The sequence below is a fragment of the Notolepis coatsorum genome (assembly GCF_963971535.1).
Source record: "Notolepis coatsorum genome assembly, chromosome: 11".
NCBI lineage: Eukaryota > Metazoa > Chordata > Actinopteri > Aulopiformes > Paralepididae > Notolepis > Notolepis coatsorum.
The window spans coordinates 125,357,338-125,381,696 of NC_140175.1; the positions used below are offsets into that span (position 1 = coordinate 125,357,338).

The window sequence follows — 24,359 nt, forward strand, 5'->3', positions numbered from 1 at the left end:
CAAGGCGGAAATAAAGACACTGGCGTGTGTTCTGTATGACCCCCGTGATTCATTATAGTTCATTGTAAAATAGCAACAGTAGTGTAATTATGGTCAAAACCCTATAAATAGCATTTGGAATAATAGATCTTTCTCTCAGAATGAATGCAGCATGGTTTATATAGCGTTATCGGAATATACGGGGTGTAGGCTACTGACTGACTGCGCTCCGCGTAGCTTGATTGATTGATTGATTGAAAAGTTTATTAACAGATTGCAGAAGGGGTACAGTACAGTACAGCTCAGTACATACAATTGTTAAGGGGATGCAGACCAGAGAAAGACTTTCGTCTTGTTTACATCAGGGTCCCCCATTTTCAATTCATCATAAATCATAAAGCTCAACTCGTTATTATTTTGCGCACAGACAACAGAAACACGGGAACGTTTTGATTATATTTAAAAGGCTTTACGTTAAACGAAACAAGTGGAATTTCGAAGCTGTAAGCAGAATACAAGTCATATGAATATAGTGTTCTTCCCCCTTTTTACTGTATAAGAAAGAATAGAAAACGCATTGCAATGACACCAGATAGTGGACAGACTATGTATATGATGGGATTCAAGTTCGCGTTTTTGTTGATCATAGGCATGCTGTCAGAGTATGATATCTTAATCAAACATTCTAGAACATTTGTCGTCACAGATCATGTCCTAATAGAACATAGGCTATGGCATGGATCGTGATATTGTGTGGACTGTTATTATTAATGTACCGGTACCACCCATTGTGACAACAGCCTTGTGAGTCCCGCACACAAACATGATGGAATTCAAGTTCATGTATTGAAAGGCAGGCTACATCATACATGCAGTGAGATTCATTGTTCTTGTATATGCTCTCGTATTATTGTTTATATAGGCTACCCAATACTGACATCAAAATAGATTGTAGTATGCCTCTAGAAATCATATGCAGCAGGTAGAGAATTGACGGGAGATCCATCGCGATTTGGAATAAAATTGAGGAGAACTTTAATCCCTGGGTATTAATCAAACAACACGGGAAAAGGCAGTCATATTCCAGCGCGGTATTTATTAGTGTTTGCGCTGCCCAGGCAGCAATGGTTAATAGATATCATATCCGACATCACCGTAAGTGTACACGTCTGTCAGCCTGTCTCATGACACGCTTCCCTCGGCTTAGTCCATTTTTCCACATTTCATGGGTGTATTCCATTACCGTATATGGGTAATCGGGGCGTTTCTGGTATGCAAATACTTAAAACAGTGCACGAGCTCAAACGTAGGATCAAAGTAATATTCATCATGACAGGTGTGCGTAGAACCTGCGTACGCACGTGTGATGAATCCCGACTTTCCTGTGCGTACACTCATTCTAAATTCTGTGCTTACGTGTGGAAATAGAACATGTTCTACGCACACGTTGATGAATGAGGGCCCTTGTGTTTACTGCACCTTGTGTATACTGCACCTTGTGTATACTGCACCTTGTGTATACTGCACCTTGTGTATACTGCACCTTGTGTTTACTGCACCTTGTGTATACTGCACCTTGTGTTTACTGCACCTTGTGTTTACTGCACCTTGTGTTTACTGCACCTTGTGTTTACTGCACCTTGTGTTTACTGCACCTTGTGTATACTGCACCTTGTGTATACTGCACCTTGTGTTTACTGCACCTTGTGTTTACTGCACCTTGTGTTTACTGCACCTTGTGTTTACTGCACCTTGTGTTTACTGCACCTTGTGTTTACTGCACCTTGTGTGTACTGCACCTTGTGTTTACTGCACCTTGTGTTTACTGCACCTTGTGTTTACTGCACCTTGTGTATACTGCACCTTGTGTATACTGCACCTTGTGTTTACTGCACCTTGTGTTTACTGCACCTTGTGTTTACTGCACCTTGTGTATACTGCACCTTGTGTATACTGCACCTTGTGTATACTGCACCTTGTGTTTACTGCACCTTGTGTTTACTGCACCTTGTGTTTACTGCACCTTGTGTTTACTGCACCTTGTGTTTACTGCACCTTGTGTATACTGCACCTTGTGTATACTGCACCTTGTGTTTACTGCACCTTGTGTTTACTGCACCTTGTGTTTACTGCACCTTGTGTATACTGCACCTTGTGTTTACTGCACCTTGTGTATACTGCACCTTGTGTTTACTGCACCTTGTGTGTACTGCACCTTGTGTTTACTGATTCAAATGTTTGTATTGCCTTTATTTATTGTAACATATAATATAACCGATCGTCCATAGAGATCCTCATCTGCACCTTTGTTTACAGTTTATTTTTCCTCATATCTCTATATTCAGACAAAATTGTATTGCCTATATTTATGTCTTTCTACTATTACCCTGCCCATACTTGTACCTCCCCTCCCCCATGCTGCTATGACGCCCACATTTCACCAAGGGTATCAAAGGGAATATCTTATCTTATCTCATCTTATCTCATCTTATCTCATCTTATCTTGTCTTATTCTATCTTATCTTGTCTTAACCTATCTTATCTTATTCTATCTTATCTTATTCTATCTTATCTTATCTTATCTTATTCTATCTTATCTTATTCTATCTTATCTTATCTTGTCTTAACCTATCTTATTCTATCTTATCTTGTCTTAACCTATCTTATCTTATATTATCTTATCTTGTCTTAACCTATCTTATCTTATTCTATCTTATCTTATTCTATCTTATCTTGTCTTAACCTATCTTATCTTATCTTATTCTATCTTATCTTGTCTTAACCTATCTTATCTTATCTTAACCTATCTTATCTTATCTTATCTTATCTTATTCTATCTTATCTTATCTTGTCTTAACCTATCTTATCTTATTATATATTATCTTGTCTTAACCTATCTTATCTTATCTTGTCTTAACCTATCTTATATTATCTTATTCTGTCTTATCTTGTCTTAACCTATCTTATCTTATCTTGTCTTAACCTATCTTATCATATCTTATCTTATTCTATCCTATCTTATCTTAACCTATCTTAACCTATCTTATCTTGTCTTATATTGTCTTATCTTGTCTTATCCCCTCCCCCATGCTGCTATGACGCCCACATTTCACCAAGGGTATCAAAGGGAATATCTTATCTTATCTCATCTTATCTCATCTTATCTTGTCTTATTCTATCTTATCTTATCTTGTCTTAACCTATCTTATCTTATTATATATTATCTTGTCTTAACCTATCTTATCTTATCTTGTCTTAACCTATCTTATATTATCTTATTCTGTCTTATCTTGTCTTAACCTATCTTATCTTATCTTGTCTTAACCTATCTTATCATATCTTATCTTATTCTATCCTATCTTAACCTATCTTAACCTATCTTATCTTGTCTTATATTGTCTTATCTTATCTTAACGTGGCCTCAGTAGTGCAGTACTCACGTTGTCCACAGTACGCTCTAAGTGGTGCAGTACTCACGTTGTCCACAGTACGCTCCGGTGAAGCCCTTGGAACACTCACAGCTGTCCTCGTTACAGACGCCACCGTTCATACACCTGATGTTACACTGCGGCGCTGCAGGGGGGAGGAGACAGTCATTTGTTAACAAGACAGAGCCAGACACCGTTGGCTGTCCTGCGTGGCTGTCAGGCTGGAGGGGCGGGCTTACCCGGTCACCAAGCCAATGTTAGAAAAGGGGGTGTGTCTGAGTGGTTTGGAGGTCGATTTGAAAAAGGCATGTGACTGAAGTGGGGAAAATGTTTGTAAGTGATATTATGATGGTACAACATGGGCTTTATAGACATACAGACACCAGTGATTATTGCGTCTTTCAGTCAGAGAAGAGAAACTGACCTTATCATATAGAACAGTGTTGTAGCATCATCAGTAATAAACCTGATCATATAGAACACAGTGTTGTAGCATCATCAGTAATAAACCTGATCATATAGAACACAGTGTTGTAGCATCATCAGTAATAAACCTGATCATATAGAACACAGTGTTGTAACAACAATAATCCTCTTCCTACAAAACAAAGAAAAGCTGGCTTTGTTTCTGTATAAAAAGCTCGTCTGTTATAATCTGCCAACAATGTTCCTGATATGGTAATTAAATGTAAACTTGTATTCAAGCCAGATGGCAAGTGTTCTGTAACCCTTTCAATGTTTGATCTGTTAACAGTAGAGATATGCAGATTACAGCAGTCTATGCTTTGGGATCTCGAGAAAACTAATCATTGTATTTGCACTAAGTGCCATCTTAAGAGCTTTCTGTGATTAAAATGTGATATCGGAAAATATCGGTATCGGTTTTCAAAAAAAAAGAAAAAAAAAAAAAATTACATTTCTATAACCTTTATTTGCCCAGGCAAGCAAGTAAGAACAAAGTCTGATTAAATTTATTGTCAAAAGTATGCATAATGTTGTGTTAATTCCACAACAAGATATATGTAATGTTAATTACCTGAAATTATTCCATTTTTTGGGGGGGGGGGGGGGGAAACCCTGCATATATCGGTATCGGTTGGTATCGGTTGATATCGGAAATTAAGAGTTGGACAATATCGGTATATCGGTAAAAAAGCCAATATCGAACATCCCTACATAGAATACAATACACAATAAAGATGGGCCTGACAACCACTCCAAGAAGAGACAATATCATTAATATAAAGAGTATAAGAGGACCCACAATAGAACCTTGCAGAACACCTTAATAAACCTCACAGTGGAGATACTACTGCCTTAGTGAGAGAAGGAACCTTGGGGGGAAGGAGACATTCTGTACCCCAGAATTATCTGTAAATATGATGTTGTAGTGCCACCCTAGACACATGCATCACCAAACACAGTACTCCTCAATATTCAGAAGCAGAGCAAAACCCCCGTAGCTGTGACTGTTTAAGAGTTAAAGTACAGGTAGAAGTGCCGCAGTAAAGGTTGACTCACTCAGCTTGGTCCCGCAGGCCGGGGCGATCTGCCCGCTGGGACAGGTGCACATGTTGGGACGCGAGCAGAACCCATCCCCACAGCTGCTCCTGCAGATGGCTGTGGGAGACGGAGAGAGACCACAGGGAGGGTAAACACACAGCCTCAGGACGTCTGGACCCTTTCACTGCCACACGACAACCCTTTCACTGTGACAATACAGAAGGTTAGCCCTTTACTATCACACAACCGACGGCGATGCTCCATCATTAGCATCATTAGCTCCGCGGATGCGGTTGTGTGATAGTAAAGGGTTATTAACCTTCTGGCGTGTGGCAGTGAAAGGGTTAATGAGCGGACAGGACGCGAGGCTCGCAGGAATACAGATGACAGGTTAAAATATGATGCGTACAAGAGCTTTTCCCAAGTGTGACCTTTAAAATGAAGAACTGAAGATGGAAGTCCGTTCACGTCAGAGCCATTAACACCAAGAGGCCCGAGTCACACGACTCTGTCTTCACTCTGGGTGCAACGGAAACTACCCATGAACACTAAATATAAACACACATGCTCCAAGGGAAATCTAGCCAACTGAACATAATTAATAGCCGGCCGTATGAACGCGCCAAGGAACCAGACTAAAACCCCTCTCGCAAAGACGGACACAACATGACCGGTTTGAGGGGGAACTTGGAACTGACGCCGAACGCGGATCTGTCTCTTTATTCAGTGACCCAAGTGGCGCAGCTCCAGAGTCAACACCCGTTGAAGACTGAGCGGGACTCTGGAGCTGCTGCCAGCAGGAAGGAGCGCTCAGAGAGGGCAGGCCTACGCGTTTAAAGGCCCTATCCATGATCCATGTGGAAACGCATCAGGCAATAAGCATCAGGACATGTTTTCATTCTAACTAAACAAACAACAATCCCTGCTAAAGCGCAGAAGGCATCATATGAGGTGGCACACTTAATTACACAGGCAACAAAGCCACACACGATCGGGGAAACGTTAATGAAACTCGCTGCTATAGCTATACGTCGGACTATGCAGGGGGATGAACTGGCTCGTGGGATTAGGTTATCGTAGCATCGTAAAGTCCTGCTGTGTCTTGCTGTGTTCTCTATGTCTCTCTGTGTCTCTCTGTGTCTCTCTGTGTCTCTCTGTGTCGCTGTGTCTCTGTGTGTCTCTGTGTCTCTCTGTGTCTCTGTGTCTCTCTGTGTCTCTCTGTGTCTCTATGTGTCTCTCTGTGTCTCTCTGTGTCTCCTCTGTGTCTCTCTGTGTCTCCTCTGTGTCTCTCTGTGTCTCCTCTGTGTCTCTCTGTGTCTCCTCTGTGTCTCTCTGTGTCTCTGTGTGTCTCTGTGTCTCTGTGTCTCTGTGTCTCTCTGTGTATCTCTGTGTCTCTCTGTGTCTCTCTGTGTATGTGTCTCTCTGTGTCTCTCTGTGTCTCGCTGTGTCTCTGTGTGTCTCTCTGTGTCTCTGTGTGTCTCTGTGTCTCTCTGTGTCTCTGTGTCTCTCTGTGTCTCTCTGTGTCTCTGTGTCTCTGTGTCTCTCTGTGTCTATGTGTCTATGTGTCTCTGTGTCTCTGTGTCTCTCTGTGTCTCTCTGTGTCTCTGTGTCTCTGTGTCTTTGTGTCTCTCTGTGTCTCTCTGTGTCTCTCTGTGTCTCTCTGTGTCTCTCTGTGTCTCTCTGTGTCTCTGTGTCTCTCTGTGTCTCTGTGTCTCTCTGTGTCTCTCTGTGTCTCTCTGTGTCTCGCTGTGTCTCTCTGTGTCTCTCTGTGTCTCTCTGTGTCTCTCTGTGTATATGTGTCTCTCTGTGTCTCTGTGTCTCTCTGTGTCTCTGTGTGTCTCTGTGTCTCTCTGTGTCTCTCTGTGTCTCTCTGTGTCTCTCTGTGTATATGTGTCTCTCTGTGTCTCTGTGTCTCTCTGTGTCTCTGTGTGTCTCTGTGTCTCTCTGTCTCTCTGTGTCTCTCTGTGTCTCTCTGTGTCTCTGTGTCTCTCTGTGTCTCTGTGTGTCTCTGTGTCTCTCTGTCTCTCTGTGTCTCTCTATGTCTCTCTGTGTCTCTCTGTGTCTCTCTGTGTCTCTCTGTGTCTCTGTGTCTCTCTGTGTCTCTCTATGTCTCTCTGTGTCTCTCTGTGTCTCTCTGTGTCTCTCTGTGTCTCTGTGTCTCTCTGTGTCTCTCTGTGTCTCTCTGTGTCTCTCTATGTCTCTCTGTGTCTCTCTGTGTCTCTCTGTGTCTCTCTGTCTCTCTGTGTCTCTCTGTGTCTCTCTGTGTCTCTCTGTGTCTCTCTGTGTGTCTCTGTGTCTCTGTGTGTCTCTCTGTGTCTCTGTGTGTCTCTCTGTGTCTCTCTGTGTCTCTGTGGCTCACTACAGTAAGCGTTCCTCCCTGACAGATCGCCGGATCTTGGCCTGGATTGGGGAGGAGAGGTTTGGTTTGGACCAACGTCGAAGAACACGTCGCAGGAATTGTGTCGTCTGATCGGTTTGTTTATGTTAGTGACGTCTGTAAACACTATAGTAAGACGGACACATTCTATATGTTCAATTACGATTAGAATGTAGCAGGACACTACTCTCCCACTGATTAGAATGTACCAGGACACTACTCTCTCACTGATTAGAATGTAGCAGAACACTACTCTCCCACTGATTAGAATGTACCAGGACACTACTCTCCCACTGATTAGAATGTACCAGGACACTACTCTCCCACTGATTAGAATGTACCAGGACACTACTCTCCCACTGATTAGAATGTACCAGGACACTACTCTCCCACTGATTAGAATGTACCAGGACACTACTCTCCCACTGATTAGAATGTACCAGGACACTACTCTCCCACTGATTAGAATGTAGCAGAACACTACTCTCCCACTGATTAGAATGTACCAGGACACTACTCTCCCACTGATTAGAATGTACCAGGACACTACTCTCCCACTGATTAGAATGTACCAGAACACTACTCTCCCACTGCAAGGGAAACTCTTCCAAACGTATGTGACTCCTCCAACTATAGGTGGATATTGGGATCGGGGCTTTAACCGTGTGCTCAAGATAGATCTGCAGTAGATAGACGAGGCACAGCGAGTGGTGGTGGCGAGGAGGACGTGTTGTCACAGGACATGCCCCTGGAGTCCTCAATGCCACTGACTTGTTTTCACATGATTTGGTGGCAAATAAATGTCTGTTTTGAATGTATCACTGCACTTACTGGGTATGGCTCCACAGACAGTATCATGCCCGTAGTACCGGGTATCAAAAACTGAGGTGATCCACAGACTTGCTGACCATTCTGCATCCCTTATTCAATGTTGTTTTTGTTGTTTTGGCTAATGGGTATACTGCAATAGCTAAACATTAGGAAAAACACTCTACGTCGCCTTGTGAAAGTCACATAAGCACTCAGACAGACCATCCTCAATGTCCGATGATGTTGTCTAGAAGCACAGCTCTACTATAGAAGCACAACTCTACTATAGAAGCACAACTCTACTATAGAAGCACAGCTCTACACTGAAGCACAGTTCTACTATAGAAGCACAGTTCTACTATAGAAGCACAGTTCTACTATAGAAGCACAACTCTAAGCACAACTCTACTATAGAAGCACAACTCTACTATAGAAGCACAACTCTACTATAGAAGCACAACTCTACTATAGAAGCACAGCTCTACTATAGAAGCACAGCTCTACTATAGAAGCACAACTCTACACTGAAGCACAGCTCTACTATAGAAGCACAGCTCTACTATAGAAGCACAACTCTACACTGAAGCACAACTCTACACTGAAGCACAACTCTACACTGAAGCACAACTCTACTATAGAAGCACAGTTCTACTATAGAAGCACAACTCTACTATAGAAGCACAACTCTACTATAGAAGCACAACTCTACTATAGAAGCACAGCTCTACTATAGAAGCACAACTCTACTATAGAAGCACAACTCTACACTGAAGCACAACTCTACTATAGAAGCACAACTCTACTATAGAAGCTCAACTCTACTATAGAAGCACAACTCTACTATAGAAGCACAGCTCTACTATAGAAGCACAACTCTACTATAGAAGCACAGCTCTACTATAGAAGCACAACTCTACACTGAAGCACAACTCTACTATAGAAGCTCAACTCTACTATAGAAGCTCAACTCTACTATAGAAGCACAACTCTACTATAGAAGCACAACTCTACACTGAAGCACAGCTCTACTATAGAAGCACAACTCTACACTGAAGCACAGCTCTACTATAGAAGCTCAACTCTACTATAGAAGCACAACTCTACACTGAAGCACAACTCTACTATAGAAGCACAACTCTACTATAGAAGCTCAACTCTACTATAAAAGCTCAACTCTACACTGAAGCTCAACTCTACTATAGAAGCACAACTCTACTATAGAAGCACAACTCTACACTGAAGCACAACTCTACTATAGAAGCACAGCTCTACTATAGAAGCACAACTCTACACCGAAGCACAACTCTACACTGAAGCACAACTCTACTATAGAAGCACAGTTCTACTATAGAAGCACAACTCTACTATAGAAGCACAACTCTACTATAGAAGCACAACTCTACACTGAAGCACAACTCTACTATAAAAGCACAACTCTACTATAGAAGCACAACTCTACACTGAAGCACAACTCTACTATAGAAGCACAACTCTACTATAGAAGCACAACTCTACTATAGAAGCACAACTCTACACTGAAGCACAACTCTACTATAGAAGCTCAACTCTACTATAGAAGCTCAACTCTACTATAGAAGCACAACTCTACTATAGAAGCACAACTCTACACTGAAGCACAACTCTACTATAGAAGCTCAACTCTACTATAGAAGCTCAACTCTACTATAGAAGCACAACTCTACTATAGAAGCACAACTCTACTATAGAAGCACAACTCTACACTGAAGCACAGCTCTACTATAGAAGCACAACTCTACACTGAAGCACAGCTCTACTATAGAAGCTCAACTCTACTATAGAAGCACAACTCTACACTGAAGCACAACTCTACTATAGAAGCACAACTCTACTATAGAAGCTCAACTCTACTATAGAAGCTCAACTCTACTATAGAAGCACAACTCTACACTGAAGCTCAACTCTACTATAGAAGCACAACTCTACTATAGAAGCACAACTCTACTATAGAAGCTCAACTCTACTATAGAAGCACAACTCTACTATAGAAGCTCAACTCTACTATAGAAGCACAGCTCTACACTGAAGCACAACTCTACTATAGAAGCACAACTCTACTATAGAAGCACAACTCTACTATAGAAGCACAGCTCTACTATAGAAGCACAACTCTACTATAGAAGCACAGCTCTACACTGAAGCACAACTCTACTATAGAAGCACAACTCTACTATAGAAGCTCAACTCTACTATAGAAGCACAACTCTACTATAGAAGCACAACTCTACTATAGAAGCACAGCTCTACACTGAAGCACAACTCTACTATAGAAGCACAACTCTACACTGAAGCACAACTCTACTATAGAAGCACAACTCTACACTGAAGCACAACTCTACTATAGAAGCACAACTCTACTATAGAAGCACAACTCTACACTGAAGCACAACTCTACTATAGAAGCACAACTCTACTATAGAAGCACAACTCTACTATAGAAGCACAACTCTACACTGAAGCACAACTCTACTATAGAAGCTCAACTCTACTATAGAAGCTCAACTCTACTATAGAAGCACAACTCTACTATAGAAGCACAACTCTACACTGAAGCACAACTCTACTATAGAAGCTCAACTCTACTATAGAAGCTCAACTCTACTATAGAAGCACAACTCTACTATAGAAGCACAACTCTACTATAGAAGCACAACTCTACACTGAAGCACAGCTCTACTATAGAAGCACAACTCTACACTGAAGCACAGCTCTACTATAGAAGCTCAACTCTACTATAGAAGCACAACTCTACACTGAAGCACAACTCTACTATAGAAGCACAACTCTACTATAGAAGCTCAACTCTACTATAGAAGCTCAACTCTACTATAGAAGCACAACTCTACACTGAAGCTCAACTCTACTATAGAAGCACAACTCTACTATAGAAGCACAACTCTACTATAGAAGCTCAACTCTACTATAGAAGCACAACTCTACTATAGAAGCTCAACTCTACTATAGAAGCACAGCTCTACACTGAAGCACAACTCTACTATAGAAGCACAACTCTACTATAGAAGCACAACTCTACTATAGAAGCACAGCTCTACTATAGAAGCACAACTCTACTATAGAAGCACAGCTCTACACTGAAGCACAACTCTACTATAGAAGCACAACTCTACTATAGAAGCTCAACTCTACTATAGAAGCACAACTCTACTATAGAAGCACAACTCTACTATAGAAGCACAGCTCTACACTGAAGCACAACTCTACTATAGAAGCACAACTCTACACTGAAGCACAACTCTACTATAGAAGCACGCACAACTCTACTATAGAAGCACAACTCTACTATAGAAGCACAACTCTACACTGAAGCACAACTCTACTATAGAAGCTCAACTCTACTATAGAAGCACAGCTCTACACTGAAGCACAACTCTACTATAGAAGCACAACTCTACTATAGAAGCACAGCTCTACTATAGAAGCACAACTCTACTATAGAAGCACAACTCTACTATAGAAGCACAACTCTACTATAGAAGCACAACTCTACTATAGAAGCACAGCTCTACACTGAAGCACAACTCTACTATAGAAGCACAACTCTACTATAGAAGCACAGCTCTACTATAGAAGCACAACTCTACTATAGAAGCTCAACTCTACACTGAAGCACAACTCTACTATAGAAGCACAACTCTACTATAGAAGCACAGCTCTACTATAGAAGCACAACTCTACTATAGAAGCACAGCTCTACACTGAAGCACAACTCTACTATAGAAGCACAACTCTACACTGAAGCACAACTCTACTATAGAAGCACGCACAACTCTACTATAGAAGCACAACTCTACTATAGAAGCACAACTCTACACTGAAGCACAACTCTACTATAGAAGCTCAACTCTACTATAGAAGCACAGCTCTACACTGAAGCACAACTCTACTATAGAAGCACAACTCTACTATAGAAGCACAGCTCTACTATAGAAGCACAACTCTACTATAGAAGCACAACTCTACTATAGAAGCACAACTCTACTATAGAAGCACAACTCTACTATAGAAGCACAGCTCTACACTGAAGCACAACTCTACTATAGAAGCACAACTCTACTATAGAAGCACAGCTCTACTATAGAAGCACAACTCTACTATAGAAGCTCAACTCTACACTGAAGCACAACTCTACTATAGAAGCACAACTCTACTATAGAAGCACAGCTCTACTATAGAAGCACAACTCTACTATAGAAGCTCAACTCTACACTGAAGCACAACTCTACTATAGAAGCACAACTCTACACTGAAGCACAACTCTACTATAGAAGCACAACTCTACTATAGAAGCACAGCTCTACTATAGAAGCACAACTCTCTACTATAGAAGCACAACTCTACTATATAAGCACAACTCTACTATAGAAGCACAGCTCTACTATAGAAGCACAACTCTACCATAGAAGCACAACTCTACTATAGAAGCACAACTCTACTATAGAAGCTCAACTCTACACTGAAGCACAACTCTACTATAGAAGCACAACTCTACACTGAAGCACAACTCTACTATAGAAGCACAACTCTACTATAGAAGCACAACTCTACTATAGAAGCACAACTCTACACTGAAGCACAACTCTACTATAGAAGCACAACTCTACTATAGAAGCACAGCTCTACTATAGAAGCACAACTCTACACTGAAGAACAACTCTACTATAGAAACACAACTCTACTATAGAAGCACAACTCTACTATAGAAGCTCAACTCTACTATAGAAGCACAACTCTACTATAGAAGCACAACTCTACTATAGAAGCACAACTCTACACTGAAGCACAACTCTACACTGAAGCACAACTCTACTATAGAAGCACAACTCTACTATAGAAGCTCAACTCTACTATAGAAGCACAACTCTACACTGAAGCACAACTCTACTATAGAAGCTCAACTCTACTATAGAAGCTCAACTCTACTATAGAAGCACAACTCTACTATAGAAGCACAACTCTACTATAGAAGCACAACTCTACACTGAAGCACAGCTCTACTATAGAAGCACAACTCTACACTGAAGCACAGCTCTACTATAGAAGCTCAACTCTACTATAGAAGCACAACTCTACACTGAAGCACAACTCTACTATAGAAGCACAACTCTACTATAGAAGCTCAACTCTACTATAGAAGCTCAACTGTACTATAGAAGCACAACTCTACACTGAAGCTCAACTCTACTATAGAAGCACAACTCTACTATAGAAGCACAACTCTACTATAGAAGCACAACTCTACTATAGAAGCTCAACTCTACTATAGAAGCACAACTCTACTATAGAAGCTCAACTCTACTATAGAAGCACAGCTCTACACTGAAGCACAACTCTACTATAGAAGCACAACTCTACTATAGAAGCACAACTCTACTATAGAAGCACAGCTCTACTATAGAAGCACAACTCTACTATAGAAGCACAGCTCTACACTGAAGCACAACTCTACTATAGAAGCACAACTCTACTATAGAAGCTCAACTCTACTATAGAAGCACAACTCTACTATAGAAGCACAACTCTACTATAGAAGCACAGCTCTACACTGAAGCACAACTCTACTATAGAAGCACAACTCTACACTGAAGCACAACTCTACTATAGAAGCACGCACAACTCTACTATAGAAGCACAACTCTACTATAGAAGCACAACTCTACACTGAAGCACAACTCTACTATAGAAGCTCAACTCTACTATAGAAGCACAGCTCTACACTGAAGCACAACTCTACTATAGAAGCACAACTCTACTATAGAAGCACAGCTCTACTATAGAAGCACAACTCTACTATAGAAGCACAACTCTACTATAGAAGCACAACTCTACTATAGAAGCACAACTCTACTATAGAAGCACAGCTCTACACTGAAGCACAACTCTACTATAGAAGCACAACTCTACTATAGAAGCACAGCTCTACTATAGAAGCACAACTCTACTATAGAAGCTCAACTCTACACTGAAGCACAACTCTACTATAGAAGCACAACTCTACTATAGAAGCACAGCTCTACTATAGAAGCACAACTCTACTATAGAAGCACAGCTCTACACTGAAGCACAACTCTACTATAGAAGCACAACTCTACACTGAAGCACAACTCTACTATAGAAGCACGCACAACTCTACTATAGAAGCACAACTCTACTATAGAAGCACAACTCTACACTGAAGCACAACTCTACTATAGAAGCTCAACTCTACTATAGAAGCACAGCTCTACACTGAAGCACAACTCTACTATAGAAGCACAACTCTACTATAGAAGCACAGCTCTACTATAGAAGCACAACTCTACTATAGAAGCACAACTCTACTATAGAAGCACAACTCTACTATAGAAGCACAACTCTACTATAGAAGCACAGCTCTACACTGAAGCACAACTCTACTATAGAAGCACAACTCTACTATAGAAGCACAGCTCTACTATAGAAGCACAACTCTACTATAGAAGCTCAACTCTACACTGAAGCACAACTCTACTATAGAAGCACAACTCTACTATAGAAGCACAGCTCTACTATAGAAGCACAACTCTACTATAGAAGCTCAACTCTACACTGAAGCACAACTCTACTATAGAAGCACAACTCTACACTGAAGCACAACTCTACTATAGAAGCACAACTCTACTATAGAAGCACAGCTCTACTATAGAAGCACAACTCTCTACTATAGAAGCACAACTCTACTATAGAAGCACAACTCTACTATAGAAGCACAGCTCTACTATAGAAGCACAACTCTACCATAGAAGCACAACTCTACTATAGAAGCACAACTCTACTATAGAAGCTCAACTCTACACTGAAGCACAACTCTACTATAGAAGCACAACTCTACACTGAAGCACAACTCTACTATAGAAGCACAACTCTACTATAGAAGCACAACTCTACTATAGAAGCACAACTCTACACTGAAGCACAACTCTACTATAGAAGCACAACTCTACTATAGAAGCACAGCTCTACTATAGAAGCACAACTCTACACTGAAGAACAACTCTACTATATAAGCACAACTCTACTATAGAAGCACAACTCTACTATAGAAGCTCAACTCTACTATAGAAGCACAACTCTACTATAGAAGCACAACTCTACTATAGAAGCACAACTCTACACTGAAGCACAACTCTACACTGAAGCACAACTCTACTATAGAAGCACAACTCTACTATAGAAGCTCAACTCTACTATAGAAGCACAACTCTACACTGAAGCACAACTCTACTATAGAAGCACAACTCTACTATAGAAGCTCAACTCTACTATAGAAGCACAACTCTACTATAGAAGCACGACTCTACTATAGAAGCACAACTCTACACTGAAGCACAACTCTACTATAGAAGCACAACTCTACACTGAAGCACAACTCTACTATAGAAGCACAACTCTACACTGAAGCACAACTCTACTATAGAAGCACAACTCTACTATAGAAGCTCAACTCTACTATAGAAGCACAACTCTACTATAGAAGCACAACTCTACTATAGAAGCACAACTCTACTATAGAAGCTCAACTCTACTATAGAAGCACAGCTCTACACTGAAGCACAACTCTACTATAGAAGCACAACTCTACTATAGAAGCACAACTCTACTATAGAAGCACAACTCTACTATAGAAGCACAACTCTACTATAGAAGCACAACTCTACTATAGAAGCACAACTCTACTATAGAAGCTCAACTCTACTATAGAAGCTCAACTCTACACTGAAGCACAACTCTACTATAGATGCACAACTCTACACTGAAGCACAACTCTACTATAGAAGCACAACTCTACTATAGAAGCACAGCTCTACTATAGAAGCACAACTCTACACTGAAGCACAACTCTACTATAGAAGCACAACTCTACACTGAAGCACAACTCTACTATAGAAGCACAACTATACTATAGAAGCACAACTCTACTATAGAAGCACAACTCTACTATAGAAGCACAGCTCTACTATAGAAGCACAACTCTACCATAGAAGCACAACTCTACTATAGAAGCACAACTCTACTATAGAAGCTCAACTCTACTATAGAAGCACAACTCTACTATAGAAGCTCAACTCTACACTGAAGCACAACTCTACTATAGAAGCACAACTCTACACTGAAGCACAACTCTACTATAGAAGCACAATTCTACTATAGAAGCACAACTCTACTATAGAAGCACAACTCTACACTGAAGCACAACTCTACTATAGAAGCACAACTCTACTATAGAAGCACAGCTCTACTATAGAAGCACAACTCTACACTGAAGCACAGCTCTACTATAGAAGCACAACTCTACTATAGAAGCACAACTCTACTATAGAAGCTCAACTCTACTATAGAAGCACAGCTCTACTATAGAAGCACAACTCTACTATAGAAGCACAACTCTACTATAGAAGCACAACTCTACTATAGAAGCTCAACTCTACTATAGAAGCACAACTCTACTATAGAAGCACAACTCTACTATAGAAGCACAACTCTACTATAGAAGCACAACTCTACACTGAAGCACAACTCTACTATAGAAGCACAACTCTACACTGAAGCACAACTCTACTATAGAAGCACAACTCTACACTGAAGCTCAACTCTACTATAGAAGCACAACTCTACTATAGAAGCTCAACTCTACTATAGAAGCACAACTCTACACTGAAGCACAACTCTACTATAGAAGCACAACTCTACTATAGAAGCTCAACTCTACTATAGAAGCACAACTCTACTATAGAAGCACGACTCTACTATAGAAGCACAACTCTACACTGAAGCACAACTCTACTATAGAAGCACAACTCTACACTGAAGCACAACTCTACTATAGAAGCACAACTCTACACTGAAGCACAACTCTACTATAGAAGCACAACTCTACTATAGAAGCTCAACTCTACTATAGAAGCACAACTCTACTATAGAAGCACAACTCTACTATAGAAGCACAACTCTACTATAGAAGCTCAACTCTACTATAGAAGCACAGCTCTACACTGAAGCACAACTCTACTATAGAAGCACAACTCTACTATAGAAGCACAACTCTACTATAGAAGCACAACTCTACTATAGAAGCACAACTCTACTATAGAAGCACAACTCTACTATAGAAGCACAACTCTACTATAGAAGCTCAACTCTACTATAGAAGCTCAACTCTACACTGAAGCACAACTCTACTATAGAAGCACAACTCTACACTGAAGCACAACTCTACTATAGAAGCACAACTCTACTATAGAAGCACAGCTCTACTATAGAAGCACAACTCTACACTGAAGCACAACTCTACTATAGAAGCACAACTCTACACTGAAGCACAACTCTACTATAGAAGCACAACTCTACTATAGAAGCACAACTCTACTATAGAAGCACAACTCTACTATAGAAGCACAGCTCTACTATAGAAGCACAACTCTACCATAGAAGCACAACTCTACTATAGAAGCACAACTCTACTATAGAAGCTCAACTCTACTATAGAAGCACAACTCTACTATAGAAGCTCAACTCTACACTGAAGCACAACTCTACTATAGAAGCACAACTCTACACTGAAGCACAACTCTACTATAGAAGCACAACTCTACTATAGAAGCACAACTCTACTATAGAAGCACAACTCTACACTGAAGCACAACTCTACTATAGAAGCACAACTCTACTATAGAAGCACAGCTCTACTATAGAAGCACAACTCTACACTGAAGCACAGCTCTACTATAGAAGCACAACTCTACTATAGAAGCACAACTCTACTATAGAAGCTCAACTCTACTATAGAAGCACAGCTCTACTATAGAAGCACAACTCTACTATAGAAGCACAACTCTACTATAGAAGCACAACTCTACTATAGAAGCTCAACTCTACTATAGAAGCACAACTCTACTATAGAAGCACAACTCTACTATAGAAGCACAACTCTACTATAGAAGCACAACTCTACTATAGAAGCACAACTCTACACTGAAGCACAACTCTACTATAGAAGCACAACTCTACACTGAAGCACAACTCTACTATAGAAGCACAACTCTACACTGAAGCTCAACTCTACACTGAAGCACAACTCTACTATAGAAGCTCAACTCTACTATAGAAGCACAGCTCTACACTGAAGCACAACTCTACTATAGAAGCACAACTCTACTATAGAAGCACAACTCTACTATAGAAGCTCAACTCTACTATAGAAGCACAATTCTACTATAGAAGCACAACTCTACTATAGAAGCACAACTCTACTATAGAAGCACAACTCTACTATAGAAGCACAACTCTACTATAGAAGCTCAACTCTACACTGAAGCACAACTCTACACTGAAGCACAACTCTACACTGAAGCACAACTCTACACTGAAGCACAACTCTACACTGAAGCACAACTCTACACTGAAGCACAACTCTACTATAGAAGCTCAACTCTACTATAGAAGCACAGCTCTACTATAGAAGCACAACTCTACTATAGAAGCACAACTCTACTATAGAAGCTCAACTCTACTATAGAAGCTCAACTCTACTATAGAAGCACAACTCTACACTGAAGCACAACTCTACTATAGAAGCACAACTCTACACTGAAGCACAACTCTACTATAGAAGCACAACTCTACTATAGAAGCACAACTCTACTATAGAAGCACAACTCTACTATAGAAATACAACTCTACACTGAAGCACAACTCTACTATAGAAGCACAGCTCTACTATAGAAGCACAACTCTACTATAGAAGCACAACTCTACTATAGAAGCACAACTCTACTATAGAAGCACAACTCTACTATAGAAGCACAACTCTACTATAGAAGCTCAACTCTACTATAGAAGCACAACTCTACTATAGAAGCACAACTCTACTATAGAAGCACAGCTCTACTATAGAAGCACAACTCTACTATAGAAGCACAACTCTACACTGAAGCACAACTCTACTATAGAAGCACAACTCTACACTGAAGCACAACTCTACTATAGAAGCACAACTCTACACTGAAGCTCAACTCTACACTGAAGCACAACTCTACTATAGAAGCTCAACTCTACTATAGAAGCACAGCTCTACACTGAAGCACAACTCTACTATAGAAGCACAACTCTACTATAGAAGCACAACTCTACTATAGAAGCACAACTCTACTATAGAAGCTCAACTCTACTATAGAAGCACAATTCTACTATAGAAGCACAACTCTACTATAGAAGCTCAACTCTACTATAGAAGCACAACTCTACTATAGAAGCACAACTCTACTATAGAAGCACAACTCTACTATAGAAGCACAACTCTACACTGAAGCACAACTCTACTATAGAAGCACAACTCTACACTGAAGCACAACTCTACACTGAAGCACAACTCTACTATAGAAGCACAACTCTACACTGAAGCACAACTCTACACTGAAGCACAACTCTACTATAGAAGCTCAACTCTACTATAGAAGCACAACTCTACTATAGAAGCACAACTCTACTATAGAAGCTCAACTCTACTATAGAAGCTCAACTCTACTATAGAAGCACAACTCTACTATAGAAGCACAACTCTACTATAGAAGCTCAACTCTACTATAGAAGCTCAACTCTACTATAGAAGCACAACTCTACTATAGAAGCACAACTCTACTATAGAAGCACAACTCTACACTGAAGCACAACTCTACTATAGAAGCACAACTCTACTATAGAAGCTCAACTCTACTATAGAAGCACAACTCTACTATAGAAGCACAACTCTACTATAGAAGCACAGCTCTACACTGAAGCACAACTCTACTATAGAAGCACAACTCTACTATAGAAGCTCAACTCTACTATAGAAGCACAACTCTACTATAGAAGCACAACTCTACTATAGAAGCACAGCTCTACTATAGAAGCACAACTCTACTATAGAAGAAAAACATGCTGACACTCAAAGTAAGTATTGTTCTGGTATCTGTATCAAATACCAGGTATCTGTATCTGCACTGTGAAGCATAATATCCACTTGTTATGGAGCATAATAACCACTTGTTATGGAGCATAATAACCACTTGTTATGGAGCATAATAACCACTTGTTATGGAGCATAATTAATAACCACTTGTTATGGAGCATAATTAATAACCACTTGTTATGGAGCATAATTAATAACCACTTGTTATGGAGCAGTATTAAAACATAGAAGCCCCTCAGAGAACAGCCCATTAACTCAAGTGTCCTATAAGATAAGACAGAGAGCGGGGAGCTCCAGTAGCTCACCACGTACCGCGAGTGCCATTTCGGCGCCGGGGACAACCGTGCTCGTCACGGATCTGGGGTTTAGCGAGTTCGAATCCCGGACTGCAGCCGTGCCTTTCCCAGAGTGTCTTCCCCCCCATCTGAACCCTTTCAGCCTGTTTCTGTCGGTCATCCTTGACCAGAATAAATGCGATAAACGTATAAAAGAGCCAGGGGAATGGCCAAAGTAAAAAAAAAAAAAAGATAAGACAGAGAGAGAGAGACAGACAGACAGACAGACAGACAGACAGACAGACAGACAGACAGACAGACAGACAGAGAGAGACAGACAGACAGACAGACAGACAGACAGACAGACAGAGAGAGAGAGAGAGAGAGACAGACAGACAGACAGACAGAGAGAGAGAGAGAGAGAGAGAGAGAGAGAGAGAGAGAGAGAGAGAGAGAGAGAGAGAGAGAGAGAGAGAGAGAGAGAACTTACCCACGACACACTGGTTGCCTCCAGGCAGCGTCTTCCATCCTGGACAGCAGTAGGAGTGAAAACGAGATCCACACACGTTGGGCCTGATGGGTGAGAGAGACATGATGTTAGAGAGACCAGACCAGTGTTAGAGACATGATGTCAGAGAGACCAGACCAGTGTTAGAGAGACCAGACCAGTGTTAGAGAGACCAGACCAGTGTTAGAGAGACCAGACCAGTGTTAGAGAGACCAGACCAGTGTTAGAGAGACCAGACCAGTGTTAGAGACATGATGTCAGAGAGACCAGACCAGTGTTAGAGACATGATGTCAGAGAGACCAGACCAGTGTTAGAGAGACCAGACCAGTGTTAGAGAGACCAGACCAGTGTTAGAGAGACCAGACCAGTGTTAGAGAGACCAGACCAGTGTTAGAGAGACCAGACCAGTGAGAGAGACCAGACCAGTGTTAGAGAGACCAGACCAGTGTTAGAGAGACCAGACCAGTGTTAGAGACATGATGTCAGAGAGACCAGACCAGTGATGGAGACAGGATGTCAGAGAGACCAGACCAGTGTTAGAGACATGATGTCAGAGAGACCAGACCAGTGTTAGAGACATGATGTCAGAGAGACCAGACCAGTGTTAGAGAGACCAGACCAGTGTTAGAGAGACCAGACCAGTGTTAGAGACATGATGTTAGAGAGACCAGACCAGTGTTAGAGACAGGATGTCAGAGAGACCAGACCAGTGTTAGAGACAGGATGTCAGAGAGACCAGACCAGTGATGGAGACAGGATGTCAGAGAGACCAGACCAGTGAGAGAGACGTGATGTCAGAGAGACCAGTGAAGCGCTGGTGTTATGGAGGGTAGGACATTAATATGATCTTAATCACAGCTGCTGTTATGGAGGGTAGGACATGAATATGATCTTAATCACTTGACTACTGTAATGCACTCCTCACCGGCCTCCCAAATAAAAAACACAGAATGACTCCAACTCATTCAAAACACGACAGCTAGGCTACTAACTAGAACCAAGAGGAGAGACCACATCAGTCCAGTATTAGCTAACCTACACTGGCTTCCGGTAACATTTAGAATCGATTTCAAGGTCCTCCTCCTTATATACAAAGCACTAAATGGAACAGGACCAAGCTACATTGCAACTTCTCTAGTCAACTATGTGCCTTCTAGAACATTGCGATCATCTACTACTGGTCTATTGAAGGTTCCAAGCCACAGTCTAAGGAACATCGGGGATGCAGCCTTTGCAAACTATGCACCAAAGTTATGGAACACACTACCTATGGACATTAGGGAAGCTAGATCTCTTAATATTTTCTAAAATAAGCTAAAAACGTACCTCTTCACCATAGCCCTCTAATACACCCCGCTGTTGATTGTACTGTAGCACTATTTTACTCTGTCCATTCTATTTTATTGCACTTCTATTTCACTTACTTGTTATTGCACTGCACTGTTGCATTATTTTAATTCTACTATATTATTGCACTGCACTATTTTACTCAGTCTATTGCTTTTTATTAATTTTATTCAAGGCTGTCAGGTATTAAACTGTGTGGGTATCAAACAAGAGACTGTCAGGCTTTGTGAACTGTGTAGGACCCAGGCCTAGAACTGCACCCTGAGAGGGAGGTTTGCCCTGAGAGGGAGGTTTGCCCTGAGAGGGAGGTTTGCCCTGAGAGGGAGGTTTGCCCTGGGTGGGAGGTTTGCCCTGAGAGGGAGGTTTGCCCTGGGTGGGAGGTTTGCCCTGAGAGGGAGGTTTGCCCTGAGAGAGAGGTTTGCCCTGAGAGAGAGGTTTGCCCTGAGAGGGAGGTTTGCCCTGAGAGGGAGGTTTGCCCTGAGAGGGAGGTTTGCCCTGAGAGAGAGGTTTGCCCTGAGAGGGAGGTTTGCCCTGAGAGGGAGGTTTGCCCTGAGAGGGAGGTTTGCCCTGAGAGAGAGGTTTGCCCTGGGAGAGAGGTTTGCCCTGGGAGAGAGGTTTGCCCTGAGTGGGAGGTTTGCCCTGAGAGGGAGGTTTGCCCTGAGAGAGAGGTTTTCCCTGGGAGAGAGGTTTGCCCTGAGAGGGAGGTTTGCCCTGAGAGGGAGGTTTGCCCTGAGAGGGAGGTTTGTCCTGAGAGGGAGGTTTGCCCTGAGAGGGAGGTTTGCCCTGAGAGGGAGGTTTGCCCTGAGAGGGAGGTTTGTCCTGAGTGGGAGGTTTGCCCTGAGAGGGAGGTTTGCCCTGAGAGGGAGGTTTGCCCTGAGAGGGAGGTTTGCCCTGAGAGAGAGGTTTGCCCTGGGTGGGAGGTTGCTGAGAGGGAGGTTTGCCCTGAGAGGGAGGTTTGCCCTGGGTGGGAGGTTCGAAGGGTATAATATTTTATTATATTATAGACATTAATGTTATGGAGGTAGATGGGACATTAATATGATCTTAATCACAATTTGACCAGAAATTAGAAAAGTAGCCTATATGGTTTTAATGAATCAACACTTCAGGGACAATATTGTGGCTTGTATGAAGAAATAACTCCACATTGATGTAAGAACAAATTGAATAGACAAGGTATAGGCCTAAATGCACAACTTTTTATTATTGTTATTATTATTAGGGCATATTATTATTTCAGGACAATCACTGAAAGTAAATACAGGTATGCATGTTTTGCAACAGCATATCACACATGCATATGCCATTATTATTCATAATAAACACCATATTATAGGTTATACAGGGCACCAGCTGTGAATAAAAACAGGGCAACATTATCGCGCTCATGGAGAATATGGTTGTGTTGTTTGGAATGTAGTGTAATGTTCCTCCTCAATGCTTGGTTTTTAATATTTAATACGCTGCAGTTATGTGACGCGGCCGGTGAGAGAGACGGTTCTTACCCCGAGAGAGACTCCTGCCTCCCTCTCCTCCGGACACGGCTCGCCCCGGCGGAGCGCGCCTCATGCACCGGGAAGGTTCTCCCGTGGCTCCCGGGGTTCTGACCCGTGAAGGTTCTCCCGTGGCTCCCGGGGTTCTGTCCCGTGAAGGTTCTCGTCCCGTGGCTCCCGGGGTTCTGTCCCGTGAAGGTTCCCGTCCCGTGGCTCCCGGGGTTCTGTCCCGTGAAGGTTCCCGTCCCGTGGCTCCCGGGGTTCTGCTCCGCCGCCAGAGCGCTCAGCGCCAGCAGCGCCGCGACCTGCAGCCACGCAGAGACCCTCTCCGTCCACATGTTATATTATATTATATATATTATAGAGCTGCTGTATATCTGTATGTTATATATTATAGAGCTGCTGTCTCTAGTAAGCTATATATATATATCTCTCTTTCACTTTCCACGCGAAATGCGTTGTGTTGTCAGTAATCCAGATCAACGTTCTCTGACCAGTAGCTATACCGCTGCATGTTCCTCCACCTCGGTCTCAAACGGGACAGAAGTCGAGTTTAGAAGAAAGTAAAGACGCGCCGGTCTGAGTCTGTGTTCCAGCTGCTGTGCGTCTGTGT

At 41.8% G+C, this 24,359-nt stretch overlaps 1 protein-coding gene across 1 annotated transcript in view; it reads right to left on the minus strand.

Annotated features, from left to right (window-relative positions):
- The window catches only part of LOC311237265 (fibrillin-2-like), a gene marked incomplete at its 5' end in the record, with an annotated part of 361,408 nt that extends 337,324 nt beyond the window's left edge, over positions 1–24,084 (minus strand). Inside the window, 4 exon segments of the mRNA XM_084325071.1 lie at positions 3,457–3,552; positions 4,929–5,027; positions 20,888–20,970; positions 23,759–24,084. Coding sequence (XP_084181197.1) covers positions 3,457–3,552; positions 4,929–5,027; positions 20,888–20,970; positions 23,759–24,084 — 604 coding nt within the window.
- Positions 24,085–24,359: the final 275 nt, after the last annotated feature.